The following is a 15,248-nucleotide window of genomic DNA, read 5'->3' on the forward strand; positions in this document are numbered from 1 at the left end:
TTTCAAAGATGATGGAGGGTGGCCTAACAATAACATCCACTGGCTCCCTCAGCACTTGTGGGTGCATTCCACTGGGGGCCAGGGACTTGTGGGTGTGAAGTTTGCCTAAATGATCTCTAACTTGATACTCCTTCACCAAGGGAAAGTCATCTTTTCTCCAGACTTCTTCTCTTGTCTCTAGGGTTCAAGATTCCTGAGGGCTTGTCTTAGCAGCGAAGACTGAGGCAAAGAAGGCATTTAGTATCACTGCCTTCTCCGTATCCTTTTTTATGAGGACATCTACCACATTCAGCAGCAGGCCCATGTTTTCCCTAGTCATCTTTTTGCTATTGATAAATTTGAAGAAGCCCTTCTTGTTGTCCTTGTGTGGTGTTTTTACCCTGCTGGGCAGCTGAACTCCACCAAAACTGCTCTCTCACTTCCCCTCCTCAGAAGAATAGGGGAGAAGAAAGTATGATGGAAAGAAAAAAAAAGTTTAATGGGTCAAGATAAGGATAATTTAACTAAAGGGAAAAGGAAGAGGGAAAAAAAACCACACACACACACACAAACAAAGCAAAACAAAAACAAACAAAAAAAGCAAAGGCTGTGCGGAAACACGGAGAGATAAAAAATGTATTCTCTACTTCCCATCAGTAAGTGATGGAGTTGTTTGGGAGAACAGACATCTTCATAACAAGAGTCTCCCTTTCCTTCCCCTTCCCCACCTTTTATTGCGGTGTGACACCATGTGGTGGAGAATATCCCATTGGTTGTAGGTCAGCTGCCCTGGTGATGTCCCCTCCCCACTTCTTGCCAACCCCCAGCCTGCTGGCTCTTTGCCGGGGGGGTGTTGGAGAGGGTCCTGATGCTGTGCCAGCACAGCTCAGCAGCAGATGCGACACTGGTGTGATACCAGTGCTCTTCTAGCTACACGTGCAGAGCACAGCACTGTGTGGGCTGCTGCAGGGGAAGTTAACTCCATCCCAGCCAGACTCCGTACACCTTGACATACCTTGCCAGATTTAATTCCAAATGGACCTTGGCATTCTTCATCACATCCCTGCATATTCTGACAGTGTTCCTATATTCCTCCCAATTGGCCTGTCCCTTTTTCCACATGTTGTATACTTCCTTCTCCTATTTGAGTTTTGCCAGGAGCTCCTTGCTCATCCGTGCAGATCTCCTGCCCCTTTTGCTTGCCTTCTTGCTCATATGGATACATTGATCCCAAGTTTGGGCAAAGTGATGCTTGAATATTGACCAGCTCTCCTGGATCCCCCTTCCTTATAGGGTCCTAACCCATGGGATTCTTCCAAGTAGGTCCCTGAAGAGGCCAAAGTTTGCTCTCCTAAAGTCCAGGGTCGCAATCCTACATTTTGCCTTGCTTCCTCCTCGCAAAGTCCTGAACTCCCCCCATCTCATGGTCACTGCAGCCAAGGCTGCCCGCAACCTTCACATCTCCAACCAGCCCTTCTTGGTTTGTTAATACAGGGTCCAGCAGCACACCTCTCCTCATTGGATCCTCCACTACCTGTGTCAAAAAATTATCGTCGGTGCTCTGCAGGAACGTCCTGGGCTGTTTGTGCCTAGCTGCCTGGTCCTCCCAGCAGATATCAGGGGGCTTGAAGTCCCCCGTGAGAACCTGGGCTTGTGATTGTGAGGCTACTTCCAGTGGTCTATAGAAGGCTTCATCTACTTACTCTTCATGTGATCTGTAGCAGTTATCCACAACGGTATCAGCCTGCCCTTTAATTCTTACCCATAAGCATTCAACTTCATCCACCCCAAGGCAGAGCTCCATTCATTCCAGTTGCTCTTTCACATAAAGAGCAACTCCACCTCGCCTTCCAGGCTTGTCTTACCTAAAAAGCGTGTAGCCCTCCATGACAGCATTGCTGTCACGCAAGCTATCCCACCATGTTTCTGTAATTGCAATGAGATCATAACCTTGTGACCGCACACAGATCTCCAATTCTTCCTGTTGATTTCCCATGCTACATGCATTGTTATACAAGCATTTCAGGGAGGTCAGTGAGCCTACAGGTTTCCCAGAAGGGGTGCAAGGGGATCCTCCATAGCTGTGTCCTGCAGTCACTTCCCTGGCTGCGTGCACCTGCTGGAGGCATCCCGACTTGAGACCCTTTTTTCTGCCTACCCCATCCCTGTAACTCTCCACTTCCCCTGTCTTTCCTAGTTTAAAGCCCTCTTTACCAGGTTGGCCTTCCTGTTAGCAAATCGGTGCTTTTAAGAGGCAGATAACTGAAAGTGAAAAGGCAGGAGAGTGCTAACTTCTTCGAACGAGCTAGGCCAACCTTGTATAAATCCTGAGAGAAAATCTAGACGCATGACTACTATGGCTGATTAATGGCCTGGAAAGAATTTGTAAATAGTTGCAATTTAACAACTAAACCTGACAGCAGTATTTGTTGTCAAACAGAATATGTATGCTATCAAAGAAAGGTGAAGTAGTCTGAGTGAGCCTGGCTGGAGCATGCACAATGCATATGGCAGAAGAGTGGGAAGTGCAGCGCTCAACCCCAGGCCATGTCCTATATACTTTAACTGTGCAGGAAAAAAGTGAAAGCCTTCGGTGAAAACCTGCTTGTTGTGTGTAGTATGTTTTTTGTCCAAGTTCACTTTTTTGTTTGTTTTGTTTTGTGTTTCCAGGGGAAAGATTAACAGGCTATATTTTACCATATTGCTTACTGTCTAGATGCTGTTTTGTCTCCATTTTAAAAATACTTAAGCCTTCTTACTAGTCTTTATGTCCTTAGTTATGGAGATAGTAAAAATGAAAGAATCATTAGCACCGCATTCTGTTCCCCATCTTATGTTCCATCACCATGCCAAGTGGCAGTCTGGGGTTTGGTCTGGCTTTGATTATGAGCTTTTTTGGCATTCTCTGTTACCCTTACTTTGTTTTCTTTCTGTCCTTTTGTACCTGTACATAATGTATAACATCCCCTGCCTCTTTTCAAGCCATTACTGTGCTTTTAGCAGTCCACTGCTTAGTTCTATCCATTTTATAACCAACTGCCTTTAATCTCTGGAGTCTGTAATAACACAGTTAAGAGATTTCAGACTAGTATTGGAGCAGTCTTGCAAATGATCAGATATACTTTAATTAGCAAATTGCCAACTAAGGATATTCCAATTAGAGACATTCATATATTGGCATCTGAGAACTCTTTTGACTCTGACAGGAAAGCAGCTAACCCTTGCCATCTGATGAAATTGAAAACAGCCACTGTCTGGAAGCACTGATTTTCACAATAATTTCTAAACTTCTAAAGTTTTCTTTTAAACGGATAACTAGTACTACTTACGGAATGTCAGGCCTATCTCAAAGGAAATGAAATCCCATAGCTTTCTTCTTTCTTTAAAAACAAAATTGTTTCCATATATTTTCATATGTCCCTACTCTCTCAACTGGGCTGCTGTAACTCAGTGTTATTTGGGTTTCAGAAGTCTTACTAATGATATGTACCACATACGAATTTAAAGGAGATTTGTGTATTGGTTTCATAGTCCTTTTTTTTTTTTTTTCCTTTTTGAATAACTCATAGGAAATGGCAAAGATTCTCAATCATCCAAGAGTGTATGCTTTTCTGCACATACCAGTCCAGTCAGCCTCTGACAGTGTGCTCATGGACATGAAAAGAGAATACTGTGTGGCAGACTTCAAACGAGTAGTGGATTTCCTTAAAGAAAAGTAAGTCTATTAATATTTGAGGAAAATAATAGTGGTTTGGGGTTTGTTGGTTGTTTTTTTTGTTTGTTTATGTGTTTTTTTTTCAATGTCAAGAACATGTGGCTGAAAACACAATAACTTGCAACTTCTTCATTAAGGTATTAAAAAAGAATGAACTTCTTTAAGCTTTCAAAGTCTTTTTTGTATGATCCTTGATGTGGTTTGACCCTTTGCTTGAGATTTTATAAGCGTCTTAAATCTCTGCATGACATGCTTTTAATTTGTCGATATATTCCTAATCTTTTTCAAATAATACATTCTTATATTATTTTTATACTTAAACACTATATATAGACTGCTTGAAGTTAAAATTGGTGAAGTCTTCTTTAATGTGGCTTTTGAACATTGTATGCTTTGTGTTACGGAGATGATCCAGCTCCAGCTAATATAAATGGGTATTTTTTTTAAATAAACGATATTTTATGTCCTTTGGCTGGTGTACATTTACACTGATAAAGCAATACTATCATCCTGCTTATGGAATGGATGATATATAGGATAATTTTAAAATTATTTTCCTTAAGAACAGTTAATTGTGAGAAGTAAAAGTATATATCATAATGTTGTATTTATACTGACCTGAACACAATAGTTGCATTTACATGCAAAGGTGTAATCACAAGTACTAATTTAATATCCAATGAAGTCTTCTTAGCTTTTAAAATTAAATATTGACATATTTCTGTGTGTATTACTGTGCCAATTGTCATAAAAACATCTGTCTGGAGAATGAATTCAGTCATCTTCTTTGGCTACTTTCTCTCAATCTTATTTTTTTATGTTTCTTTTAATGAATTAAGAGGGGGAATTTAATTCAAAGGGATACCTTTGACTCTAAAATTACATTAAAATATTGGATATTAAAACAAAAGCAAACAGTTTCTCATAATCATTTTTATAGTCGATTTTTCATGATTACTCAAAAATCCAGCAGTCTAGGCATGTAAAATGTCATGCAAGAGTTGCATGGGAATTGTGAAATGTAAGAAAGAAAAGCAAACTACAACGGAATAGAGTCTATTTGCAATTTTTTTTTGTCGTTTATAGTATGTTCATGTTCATGTTGTGTGTAGTATGTTCATTTACAGCAGTGGATTGAAATGGAGCTGATTATGAAAATACAGGTTCACTATTTATTATCTTTGTTGTCATTATATGTTGATCTGACATTAATTTTTCCACCCTAAACAATGCACGTGAATTCTTGATATTTTCATGTGGCTTTGGGTCTATTTTACTTTTTAATTAACAGCTATATTGTATTCCCACGTATCTTAGAACTCGGTCAGTTTATGTCTTAGTTGACTTGAAGCTGATTCATTATTCTCTTCAGTAGTTCTAACATTGGCAGCTATTATCATAACAGCAGCTGGATTTTCGATAACCTATTATAGCTGGCACATGTTGGGGCATATGGGAATTTATTATATCATTCAGCTCTTGCACAGAGAAAAGCGTGAATTAGTTAATATCCAAATTTAAAACAGCTGGTCATTGAATATAAAGTAATCTGTGAGATACATCTTTTCCACAGGCTTTTCATAGTAAATTTTACAAGGAAAAGATAATTGTCTTGATGTCTTGTTTTTGAATAATAACAAACTTTATTTATCCTGCTTACTAAGAAACTACCATATTATCTAGTAGGTCCTGTTAGAAAACAGTCTCTGAATGCTAAAATGGAAAATTCTTTATACCATATGGCAGTAGGATGAGGAAGCTATGCAGGACAGAGAAAACGTTTTGGATATTTGAACATGTGCACATCTGTAAAACTAATTTTTTTTTTCTTTTGCACTTAAGAGCCTAGTGTCTTCATTAGTAGTCTCTCCTTCTATGGCAGCAGCCAGCTATTGCATTCCATGTAGATATTCCCATAAAGGTCTGAGAGCAAAGATTGCCAGGACTTAAAATTGCTGCAGACAACTCCAGAGCCTAGAGCCAAAATAGCTAAAATTAAATATGTGTTTGAACTACTTAATAGCCAAAAGGGATTATTTCCATCTTCCATTTATCAAATAGGAAAAATAAAACAAAAGTAGAACACCCGATATCTCCTTTTCATATTCCTGGGGTCATAAAGTCATCTTAGAAATTTCCTACAGGAAATATGCAGGGTCTTATCAGTATATTCCAAATGGCACCTTCATCTCTAAAATGTGACATCTACCGTGATAGTATCTTCACTTAAATTTATATTAAACCAATAATCCCATAGGCTGACCTGCTGAAGAAGTAAAGTCGCACACCAAAGAATAATACGGTTATCAGTTAAGTGCTTAATAACTTGATTTCAGACGTCTGAGCAAATAAGCATGAAATACAGGAAGTAAAAATGAAGGGAAGAAAGAAAAAAATGAACCATATGATCTCTTTGGTTTTTGAATACCAAAGATATTAGGGACTCCTGAATCTTTCTTTTCCCCATCAGACCAATTAAATACTCTGGGAGGTTTTTTTCTCCCAGAAAAATAGTAAAATGTTTTCCTTCCTCTGGACAGCCAAGAATTGATTGCAGAGGTATCTCCTTCTGAAGATGGGGATTTGTTCATATACCAATGAGTACAGAATGCTTTACAGAGAAGCTAGAGTTCTCAAAAACAATTTTTTGCATTAAAACTCACTTTTTAAAAGAATGGAGTATTCTAGACCCTCTGAAATTGTGATACTAGGCATCACTTTTTTTCCTCCCTTTGAGGACTCTTTCCTCAGGCAGAAACCCTAGAAGTGTACTTTAAAAACAAAAACCGATATTCCATTGCAGTCATTTGATATGCAGTACTTTGTATTTAGAGACCCTCTGCCCAGCCAGGTGACAACATTTTTGGTTTAGTATCCAGATGGATAACAAATTCTAGTTTGAAATTCAAACCCATCAGACTGAAAAGCTGTACTAGAGAAGCCTTGTTTTGTACTCAGAAATGGGTTCTTTGATATTTTGCTGTCCTTTTTGCACTTAAATTTCTGCAAATTCTAACGTTCAGGAAAATGCTGTTGTCTAGTTGATAGGTCGGTAGCTGACCTAAAGATTTAATATCCATATATACATTTTATTAATGAAAAAGTCATTTGTAAACTGTTCTAGAGAGAAACAGCATAAAAGAAATGAGGATTTGCTGATAAATTTAGAAGGTAGTCCTGTACAACTTGTACTTCGATGAGGGTCCTTGCAGTTATTCTTATATATTTTTTGGTCACTACCTGTGGGTGTGGAGGGACTACTCTCAAAACTGACTGATACGGAGGAGGAGATATTCATTTGGATGAGATATTAATTTCAATATGTTTGCATAAAAAGGAACATTAGAAGCTGCTGCTTAATAAACTTAATCCAGAGCCCAATTTAGTCTTATATCAGAAATTCTTTTAATTGCAGGTTCATTTTTTCAAAACGTGAGTTGTCTTTCTTTTTCAAGTGGTCTGAACTTTCGAGATTCTGCATAAATTATATTTCAGAAAGATGGTGGTTTTAGTTACAAAAAGAGCAAGACTGATTTAATTATCTCAAAATTTTGAAACTTAATCCCCTGAAATTTACTTTTGCTCATAAAGGCAAACAATTGGAGTATATTTCAGTTAAAGAACCTGAATGTCATATTCTGTAATTACTCAAATATTCAGAGACAATGTGAATATTTACCCATTAAAAAATCCTTAGACTGGTAATGTGTTCTCAAATTTCTTGTTTGCAGTTGACCATACTGCATTCTTTTACCTTTCTGGTTTGTAAAGCAATTGTGATGTTGATCAAAGCCTTTATTAATCTTTCCCTATTACTGCCCCTTCGTAAGACAATAGGATAGTAAACCCAACATCTAGACAAATGAGAGGGGGAGGGTGGAGAATGGGATAGGGAAATTTAGAGTCAGGCTGAAATGCTCTGTCTGTATTTTTGGAAGTAGCATGAAGCTGAGGAAAAGCTTTTTGCCTCCCAAGTTTTTAGTGTGTGTCTGTGCGTGTCTTATGAGATGGAAGCATAACATGAATTGTGGGTGGCTGCTGCTGTTCACTCGGGATTGTCTCATAATTCATGCTGGAAATATGTGCGCTTTCCAATATAATCAGCAAACTTGGGCTGCCAGAGGGGAGAGTCAAGGCCCTGTCAGGCTAAAAGTTCTCTTCTTTTTTGCACCTTCTACTCTGTTAAAATCAGAGGACTACTAGCAAACCAGTTCTAGCCTCAGTAACTTTCAATGATAATGAAGAATTGATTTTTTTCAGCATATGCAGACGAACAATTACATGCAGTTGGAGAAAGAAAGTAAAGGACTAATAGTAAATGAGTGCAGTGGAAAATAAATTGAAATTTTGGAAAGTGATTAATCACTTCAATGTAAACTAGAATCTTAGTTGCCCGGCAAATAATGGATTATTGCTGGAGGTGTCTGAAGAAACTTAATGTCCAAAATGAGAGGAGATGTTACCTAGTCCTTAGAGACAACTGGCTTCAGGGATGCTCCCTGCTTCCCTGTTCCTTTACAAGGAGCTAAGCCAACTAAAGGCAGCTTCAGCAGCTTTCTAGGCCACCTCTTAATCCTTTTTTTAAAGGATTTTAAGGGATTCAGCAGTGACTGTCTCATGTCTCTCTTGGTCTTCCCTGAGCTCCGTCTGTTCTGTTGCAGTGGCAGCCAGGTGAGGTGGCACCTCCTTTTGCACAGACACGACAGTCTGCTCAAGGGCAGAATAGTGTAGCTAGGAGTGGTCTCAGCTACCGTCTCTTCCCAGTCATGCTGAATGTCTGCTAGTTGTAGGTTTTCCAGCAGTATCTGTATGTCTGCATCAAACTTTTCATAGTCTGCTTTCTTGACTAATATGATAAAATTTTTAATCTAATTTTCTCAAATATAATTTAAATCCAGTATGTTTCGGTATGGCTTCCTTTTTTTTTTTTTTCTTTCAATTTTTTTTTTTTCTTTCCAAGCAATTTCAAATGCAATAATCTTCAGTTGTGAGCTTGTTCTCATTCTGGTCATAGTGACAGATGCCAGAAAAGCTTATGTGGGCAATCTGGACATTTATCATGGTCTCTTTTTGTATTTCTTATGTAACTGTGTATTTTTTATGTAAATGTGTATCTTACTGTCTGGAAGTCTTCTGCATGAAAACTTTTGTATTTTCTAATAGCTCATTTTTGATACAACAAAAGAGGAAGAAAAATCTTCCCAAAAGCTTGTTTCTAAATACTATTACTTGGATGATCAAGAAAATTCTGAACACTGTGAATAATTTGTAACTGAACATAATTTTCTTCTGAAAGATGGCCTTACAGTAAGCTCCTAAATGTTAAGTCCATATTGAAAGATAAACAGCTAAATGAGCTGTCATCAAATTTGCAACTATTCCAGACATCCTGCTGCTTAGAAGCTATCCCAGGCCTTGTGGCAGTGGTAGTAGTGTCTTTAGCACATTATCCTGACAGTTATTGAAACTAGAGTTTGAAAACGACCACTAGGGTCGTTTAAAAATACATAAATAACCAAATACCATTCTTAGGTACATTTTTCCACTCACTTAAAAAATGCAGACAATTATACAACATACTACAACATCCCTTACTTTAGCAGCATGAATGTGTTTTGTTTTCTTCTTGAAAATTAACTCTTGATTCTCAGAGAGAGAATTCGTAGAGCTCATTTTGCAGATGTGCTAATCGTGGACCTAACAAACCATGAGAAGTCTTTCAGATATAGGCCTTTTTAGTGAGTTTTAGTACATTTGTTCTGTCAGTCTACCTACTGCAAATGCAGATGTCATCTGTTTAAAATCCTTATAACATATTCTGCTAAGAAAATGCTGAATGTATTTTGTACTTATCTGTATATTTACACCTCATTTTCTAGACTCTTCACTCTCTTTTGTCTACAGTTGAAGTCTGAACTAATCACTTCATCCAATATCTCTCTTATTTCAAATGAATTGTGTTTATAAAACTGTTAAATTAGCACTAAAAAGTAGAACTTTTTTTTTTTTTCCACCAGATGCACACAAAAGTAGATTTATCTTTGTGTCTAGACTGGAACCTAGTGATCAGTGGGTCTACAAGGGACTACAAATTTGAGGGACTACAAGTTTGAGGGACTACAAGTTCCTTTCACCACAGAATCCTTAGGTCTCTTGAAAGTTAAGTTTGTGCTTCTACAAAGCAAGTTGCTAAATTTATAAGTCTCCTTTCCTTGTATTTGATTCCGAAGGTCACATAAAGAGATATAAGTTGATGAAAGATTTCAAAGATGTTGAACACCTGCAGATCCATTAATTTCATGAAGATATTTTGAATATTTAGTGCTTAACTGCCTAGACTGAAAAACTACATATTTCATAGATAGTGACTGGGGGAGAGACAAACATAAGGCATTCTAGGATATTCTTGTATTATAACATTACTCCAACTAAACTGAATGTCATTTCAGGAGGGCAGTCTTTCAATCTGGGCTTGCACAGCACTTCTTTGCTTTTTTTCTTATCTAATGCTACTGCATCTTTATTTTCTAGCAAGGAAATATACTGAGGATGTTTTCTGAAGGGGGAATGGGAGGAGGGAAGAAAGATTGCTTACAGATATCAGTATCTTCTGAATCTCTTATCTTCACTGTCCTTCAGATTGTTTAATCAGATTTCAGCTAGCTCATGGAGAGAGAATGAAAATAGGTAAGCAAGAGCTCTTGCTGCCACAGTTTGATTAGATCTGTTGCCTCTCTAGAAATTGATAGTTACCATTTTATAGCATCGTGTTTCATGCCAAATATTGGATATTGGAGGATATTGGAGTTTGGGCTGTAGACTTTTAATTATTCTGCTGTCCGTATGTCAGGATGGCAATGGCCAGAAGTGCAGGGGTTTTGTTCTACTTTTGGTGTTCTTACGCCTTGTAACTTGTTACTATTGAACCCTTTCTGTAAGGTGTTCTTACGCCTTGTAACTTGTTACTATTGAACCCTTTCTGTAATACTACTGAGGGAAAGCATCGTTTGCTAGAATGTGAACTATAAGTTCCCACTGAAGCTGTGGTAAAGTGGAAATTGCTTTAGACTTATTCTGTTTATTATGTGTAGAACTTTATTATAGGCACATCAGAAAAAAAAATGCTGAAAACAAGTTAGTTGTAGCTCATCTTTATTGAACAATACAAATGTTTGTCGAATTCACTTTACAGCCTTCACTTTCTTACATGGGTGTATAAATAAGAAAATTATTAAATTCCCTGGCTGTATGACTGGAAAAAAAATTTAACCTCATCTACATTAATTCTAGCTTGAGAGAAGCCCTGAAAACATACAAGGCATAGCAAAAGTTTTTATGACAGTGATCACTAGAAAATAAGTTTTTCTTTTCTGAGAATCGTGAACAATAACAAAAGCTATTTACCTTGAAACAGTGTGACTATAAAGTGACTCCGGTCTGCAGGCAGTATTTTCTGTCTTATTACACAAGATGCTATTTACTCTAAAGAGTATAGAAATAATACTCTAAAGAATATAGAAATAATGGTGTAATGTTTCTCTGAAGTCTAAAGGGTGTTCTCATAAAACTGTTACTTAGTTTTTTCTTAGTTATGTACCCACGAGAAGAGTAATTGGGAGAAAAGTCTGTTTAGTGTTTTTACACTAGATTTTAATTAATGTAAAAGACAAGTTTTTCATTGCCATAAATTATTCTTTTTATCATAAATAATTGATGATACACTGTTATGCTCATCTTTGTGCTTATTTCTGCCTTCCAATTGTTTCTCAGAACTAAATGAGTTCTGTTTTAAATGAGATTGTAAAATGCGTGGAACTAGGACTGTTCTATAAAGAATTGGATTAACAGTCGACGTGGAGGAGTTTAGGCCATACATGTAGTATGGGCATAACTAGCTAGGGGTAGTACAAAAGTGAGAAATACAGAACTGGGGTTAAAAATCTCTTTGAGTTTATGGTAAAATAATGATAAAAGCCTATAAGGCTATCTCTTTGACAGTTCTCAATGCTCGTTTTTCAGAAGCTGTCTTTCTTAAAGCGGACTATATAGCTTTTTTGAGATGGAGACTTGGAGTTCTTATGCATGTCATGATAACTGTCCTCTTTGTAATAAAACATTATTTGTTTTCTGTGTACGCATATGCTACAGCTACAGTATAGTACCCAAATTCACAGTAAGTGTTGGCTGCAATCCCCATTTTCCTGTGTCTTGCTTTGTTACTGTTACATCTGCCAGACTGTTGTTCATGTCCTGATTGCGCTTAGCCTGCAGACATCCTCACACAAATACTGAAGTTCAAATTGAGTCGTGCAATGTGAGGTTAACATAAAATAATTCTAAGTTACAGACTACTTTGATGATCAGATGGCACTAAACATAACTTGAACCTATTTATTTTTTCAAAGGGCACAGTCTAGAAAACTGATTTCAAGATTTCTATATGCTCCATAATTTTTGATATGAAGTCTATTCAGCATCTGTAGCAATTCAGTTCTTCATGCTCTCCTGTTTAAGCAGAATGTGCGTAACACTTGTGTTTTACAGAATTTTCTTCTTAGTAATACAATTTCTGTTTTTTTCTGGAGGTAGAGAAACACAACGAGAGCGGTTTTTTTTTCTGCCTCTCCTGTTACCATTCCGCTCTGATACATACACACAGAAACTGTGGTGTGAAGCCTGGGAAATAAAAGTGCAGGCACAATGGGCACACAGTGCATTCACAGTCCACATGCTTTTATGTCACGACACTGTAATGTTCTGCTTTGGCCGAAGTTTGGAAGAATAATTTTTGGAATGGTTTCTGAAGAAAGAAGATATGCCCTCTTTTTAAATGTAAAAAAAAATATGTAGTCTTACTATTATAAGATTTGTCATAGAAGCTGGCTTACATTTTTACTAAGCATAATCAACAAAGTTGTTGGGAATGCTACTTTATGTTCTAATGGCTAAGCTTTCCTTTTTCTGAGCTGTCTTATCTGCAGTTTTCTTCTGCAAAACCCTAGTGGGTATATTCTTAGATGATACAGTAGGAATAAGTAATGTGCATCAAATTCCCAGTTTCTTAAGTGTAGCAAGATGGTATCTTTTCTTTTTCTTCCTTCCCTTGAGAGCACGTGAATGTGGGTTTTTGAAAGCAATGGTATAACATCAGTAGCGAGGTTAAAAGGCAGGAATTGCAATCATCACTCAATATTAGAAATGAGTATTCTTAAAACACTATTTAATAATTATGTGTGCTTTTTTTTTAATGGTTATTGTGGTACTGTATTACTCTAGTATTGAAAAAACAAACAAAAACAAACAAACCATTTCTTGTTTTTTTCTGTATAAATATTGTCATTGTGTTTCAACCTCAGAGTCAGAAGTTAGAATGGAATTGGGGTGGTCTACTTGTTTGTTAAAACAATGATTTTAATTCATGTTTGCTTAATAACAGATTAATTTAACATATAATTCTTAGTTTTAATTTGCTCGTGAGTTTTTAAGCATATCCAAATGTATGTTAAGATACTTTAGTGTTTGTTTTGTTACCCTATTTGTACTTATACAAGTCCAGGATGCATCATGTGTACAGCTTGGACTGTTCAGATGTGCAAATTCTGATGATGATATAAAATACATTTGATACATTAAAAATATGTTTATTAATTTGCATGTGTACCTTTTTGATTTTCATGTAGTACTAAGTAATAAATGAATTTTGTAATGTTATTTTGATCATATAGAGCAATACCACACAAAAAGATTTTTGATGAAGGTGGTAGTTGGCAAGCTGATAAATACTCACTGAAGTTACACATGGCAAGTTTCTTTCAGCATTTAAAAGAATGATGGAAGAAATAAAGAATACAATATTTCTGTATCTGGTCAGTACCTTTGGTGGTTATTTTCTTTACCTCTAAAATGCTTAAATGAAGAAAATTATTAAGTGTAAACATGTAAAAGCCATTAAACCTCTTTAGAAGTATAGTTCTACAACTGAAACGTTGCGTGCAAGAGACACAATTCTGCTACAGGGAAATTCTCTTTATGGAGACTGTGGACTGCGATACAGACTACCTAGGGGAAGCTCAATTTTGTATTCACATGTATCTTATTGGTCTATAAATTGTATCTACGATTCATGAGTTTATGATTCACCTCTTTATAAAGACGATAAATTTGTAGTTATAAACTTCTTATTGCATGGCAAAGTAATCACAAACCCTACATTTTAAGAGGTTGGTGCATTAGAGTAGTGGCTGGAGCAAATGAAGATTTATTTTCCACAACTGAATTGCTTATCTCTTGCACTTAAATTTTTTTTCATCCCTATATTTTGCTTTTCATTGTAATGTAGAGCTCTCATTTTGTTTAGTAGGAGAGATAGCCACAATACAGCTATTAAATGACTATACAGCAGGAAGACAATGCTACAAATGTGGCAGTATGTAAATGTACAAGGAACAGTGTAAGTTCATCTTAATCCACTTACTAGAAAATAGTGATTCAGATGCAAGTTTAAGCTGGAAAATAGGTTTTTGTTTCCAAATACTTTATGCATAAGAGAATACAAAAACAGAGCATCTACATTTCTTCTTAAATCTGGAGAAAATATTTATTGGCAAAACCCAGGGGTCATAGAAATTAATTGTCTTCTGGCTTGCTGTGCCAGATACCTCGCTGCTTGGCCTTCAAAAGAGCCATGAGGCTTAGCAGGAGAGACTGTGCTCCTGAGGTGAGACAGCCCGTCCGTTCAGACTTGCAGCCAGCTCTGGGGTGAGAACTGTTGGACATTACTAACCCCAGCAGATTTGAATCAGTGTCCTGTGAAAAGCTTCGTGTAGCAGAAAATACTGATTTCTCTGAAATATTTAATCTCCACTGCAGGAATTTCGCTGAGTAAAATTTCAGCAAAAGCATTTGACAACCTTCAACTCCTTTACAGAAGGAAAGGAGTAAAGACCACGTCTGAGAAATGGGTTATGCGGTCATTTGTAGCTCTGCAGCTGACTGTGTACACGCGTGTGTCCCACAGCAGCTAGTCACTGTTGGTCTTTAGCCCTACTGCTCGGTGAGAAGGTAGAGAACGACTGTGTGTTGGTGACTGCCGGTTCCTGGGAGTCTGCAGAGGGCAAGCGAGCCCATCAGCTCAGGTTTGAACAACGGACTGGCAGGGTTTCTCTGCAGGGCTGGGATGGCTGCTCCCACACTGTTGACTTAAGTTTTTGGGAGCATTTGACTCACATACGCAATCCTGAAAGTTGCTACGGCAGCCAGCTGAACTCTGAATTGTGGCCAGCAAACTGTTTTTCCATGTAGCGTATCCTCTTGGACCTCCCCCACCTCCATGTACCTGGAAACAGTGGATTATGACATGGAGTGCTTATAGAACCAGGCTTCTGTTTCATTTCACTTGCGTCGGTCACTTATTAGGTACCCACGTACTTTCTGGTAGAGGGAATGTATAAAACTTCCAAGGGAAATAAAATGTTGATTTTGCTTAGGTTAGTTATTTGAGCGATTGTTGGCATTGGTCATAACATTTTAACAGCTGAAGAAAATATAGCAGTGG

At 37.3% G+C, this 15,248-nt stretch overlaps 1 protein-coding gene across 2 annotated transcripts in view; it reads left to right on the forward strand.

Annotated features, from left to right (window-relative positions):
* Window positions 1–15,248, forward strand: part of CDKAL1 (CDKAL1 threonylcarbamoyladenosine tRNA methylthiotransferase) — a 436,369-nt gene that overhangs the window by 287,061 nt on the left and 134,060 nt on the right. For both annotated transcript variants that reach the window (XM_083825860.1, XM_083825861.1), the window contains one exon: window positions 3,549–3,694. In XM_083825860.1, coding sequence (XP_083681986.1) covers window positions 3,549–3,694 — 146 coding nt within the window. The remainder of the gene's footprint in view (window positions 1–3,548; window positions 3,695–15,248) is intronic.

The sequence above is a fragment of the Anser anser genome, assembly GCF_964211835.1.
Source record: "Anser anser genome assembly, chromosome: 2".
NCBI lineage: Eukaryota > Metazoa > Chordata > Aves > Anseriformes > Anatidae > Anser > Anser anser.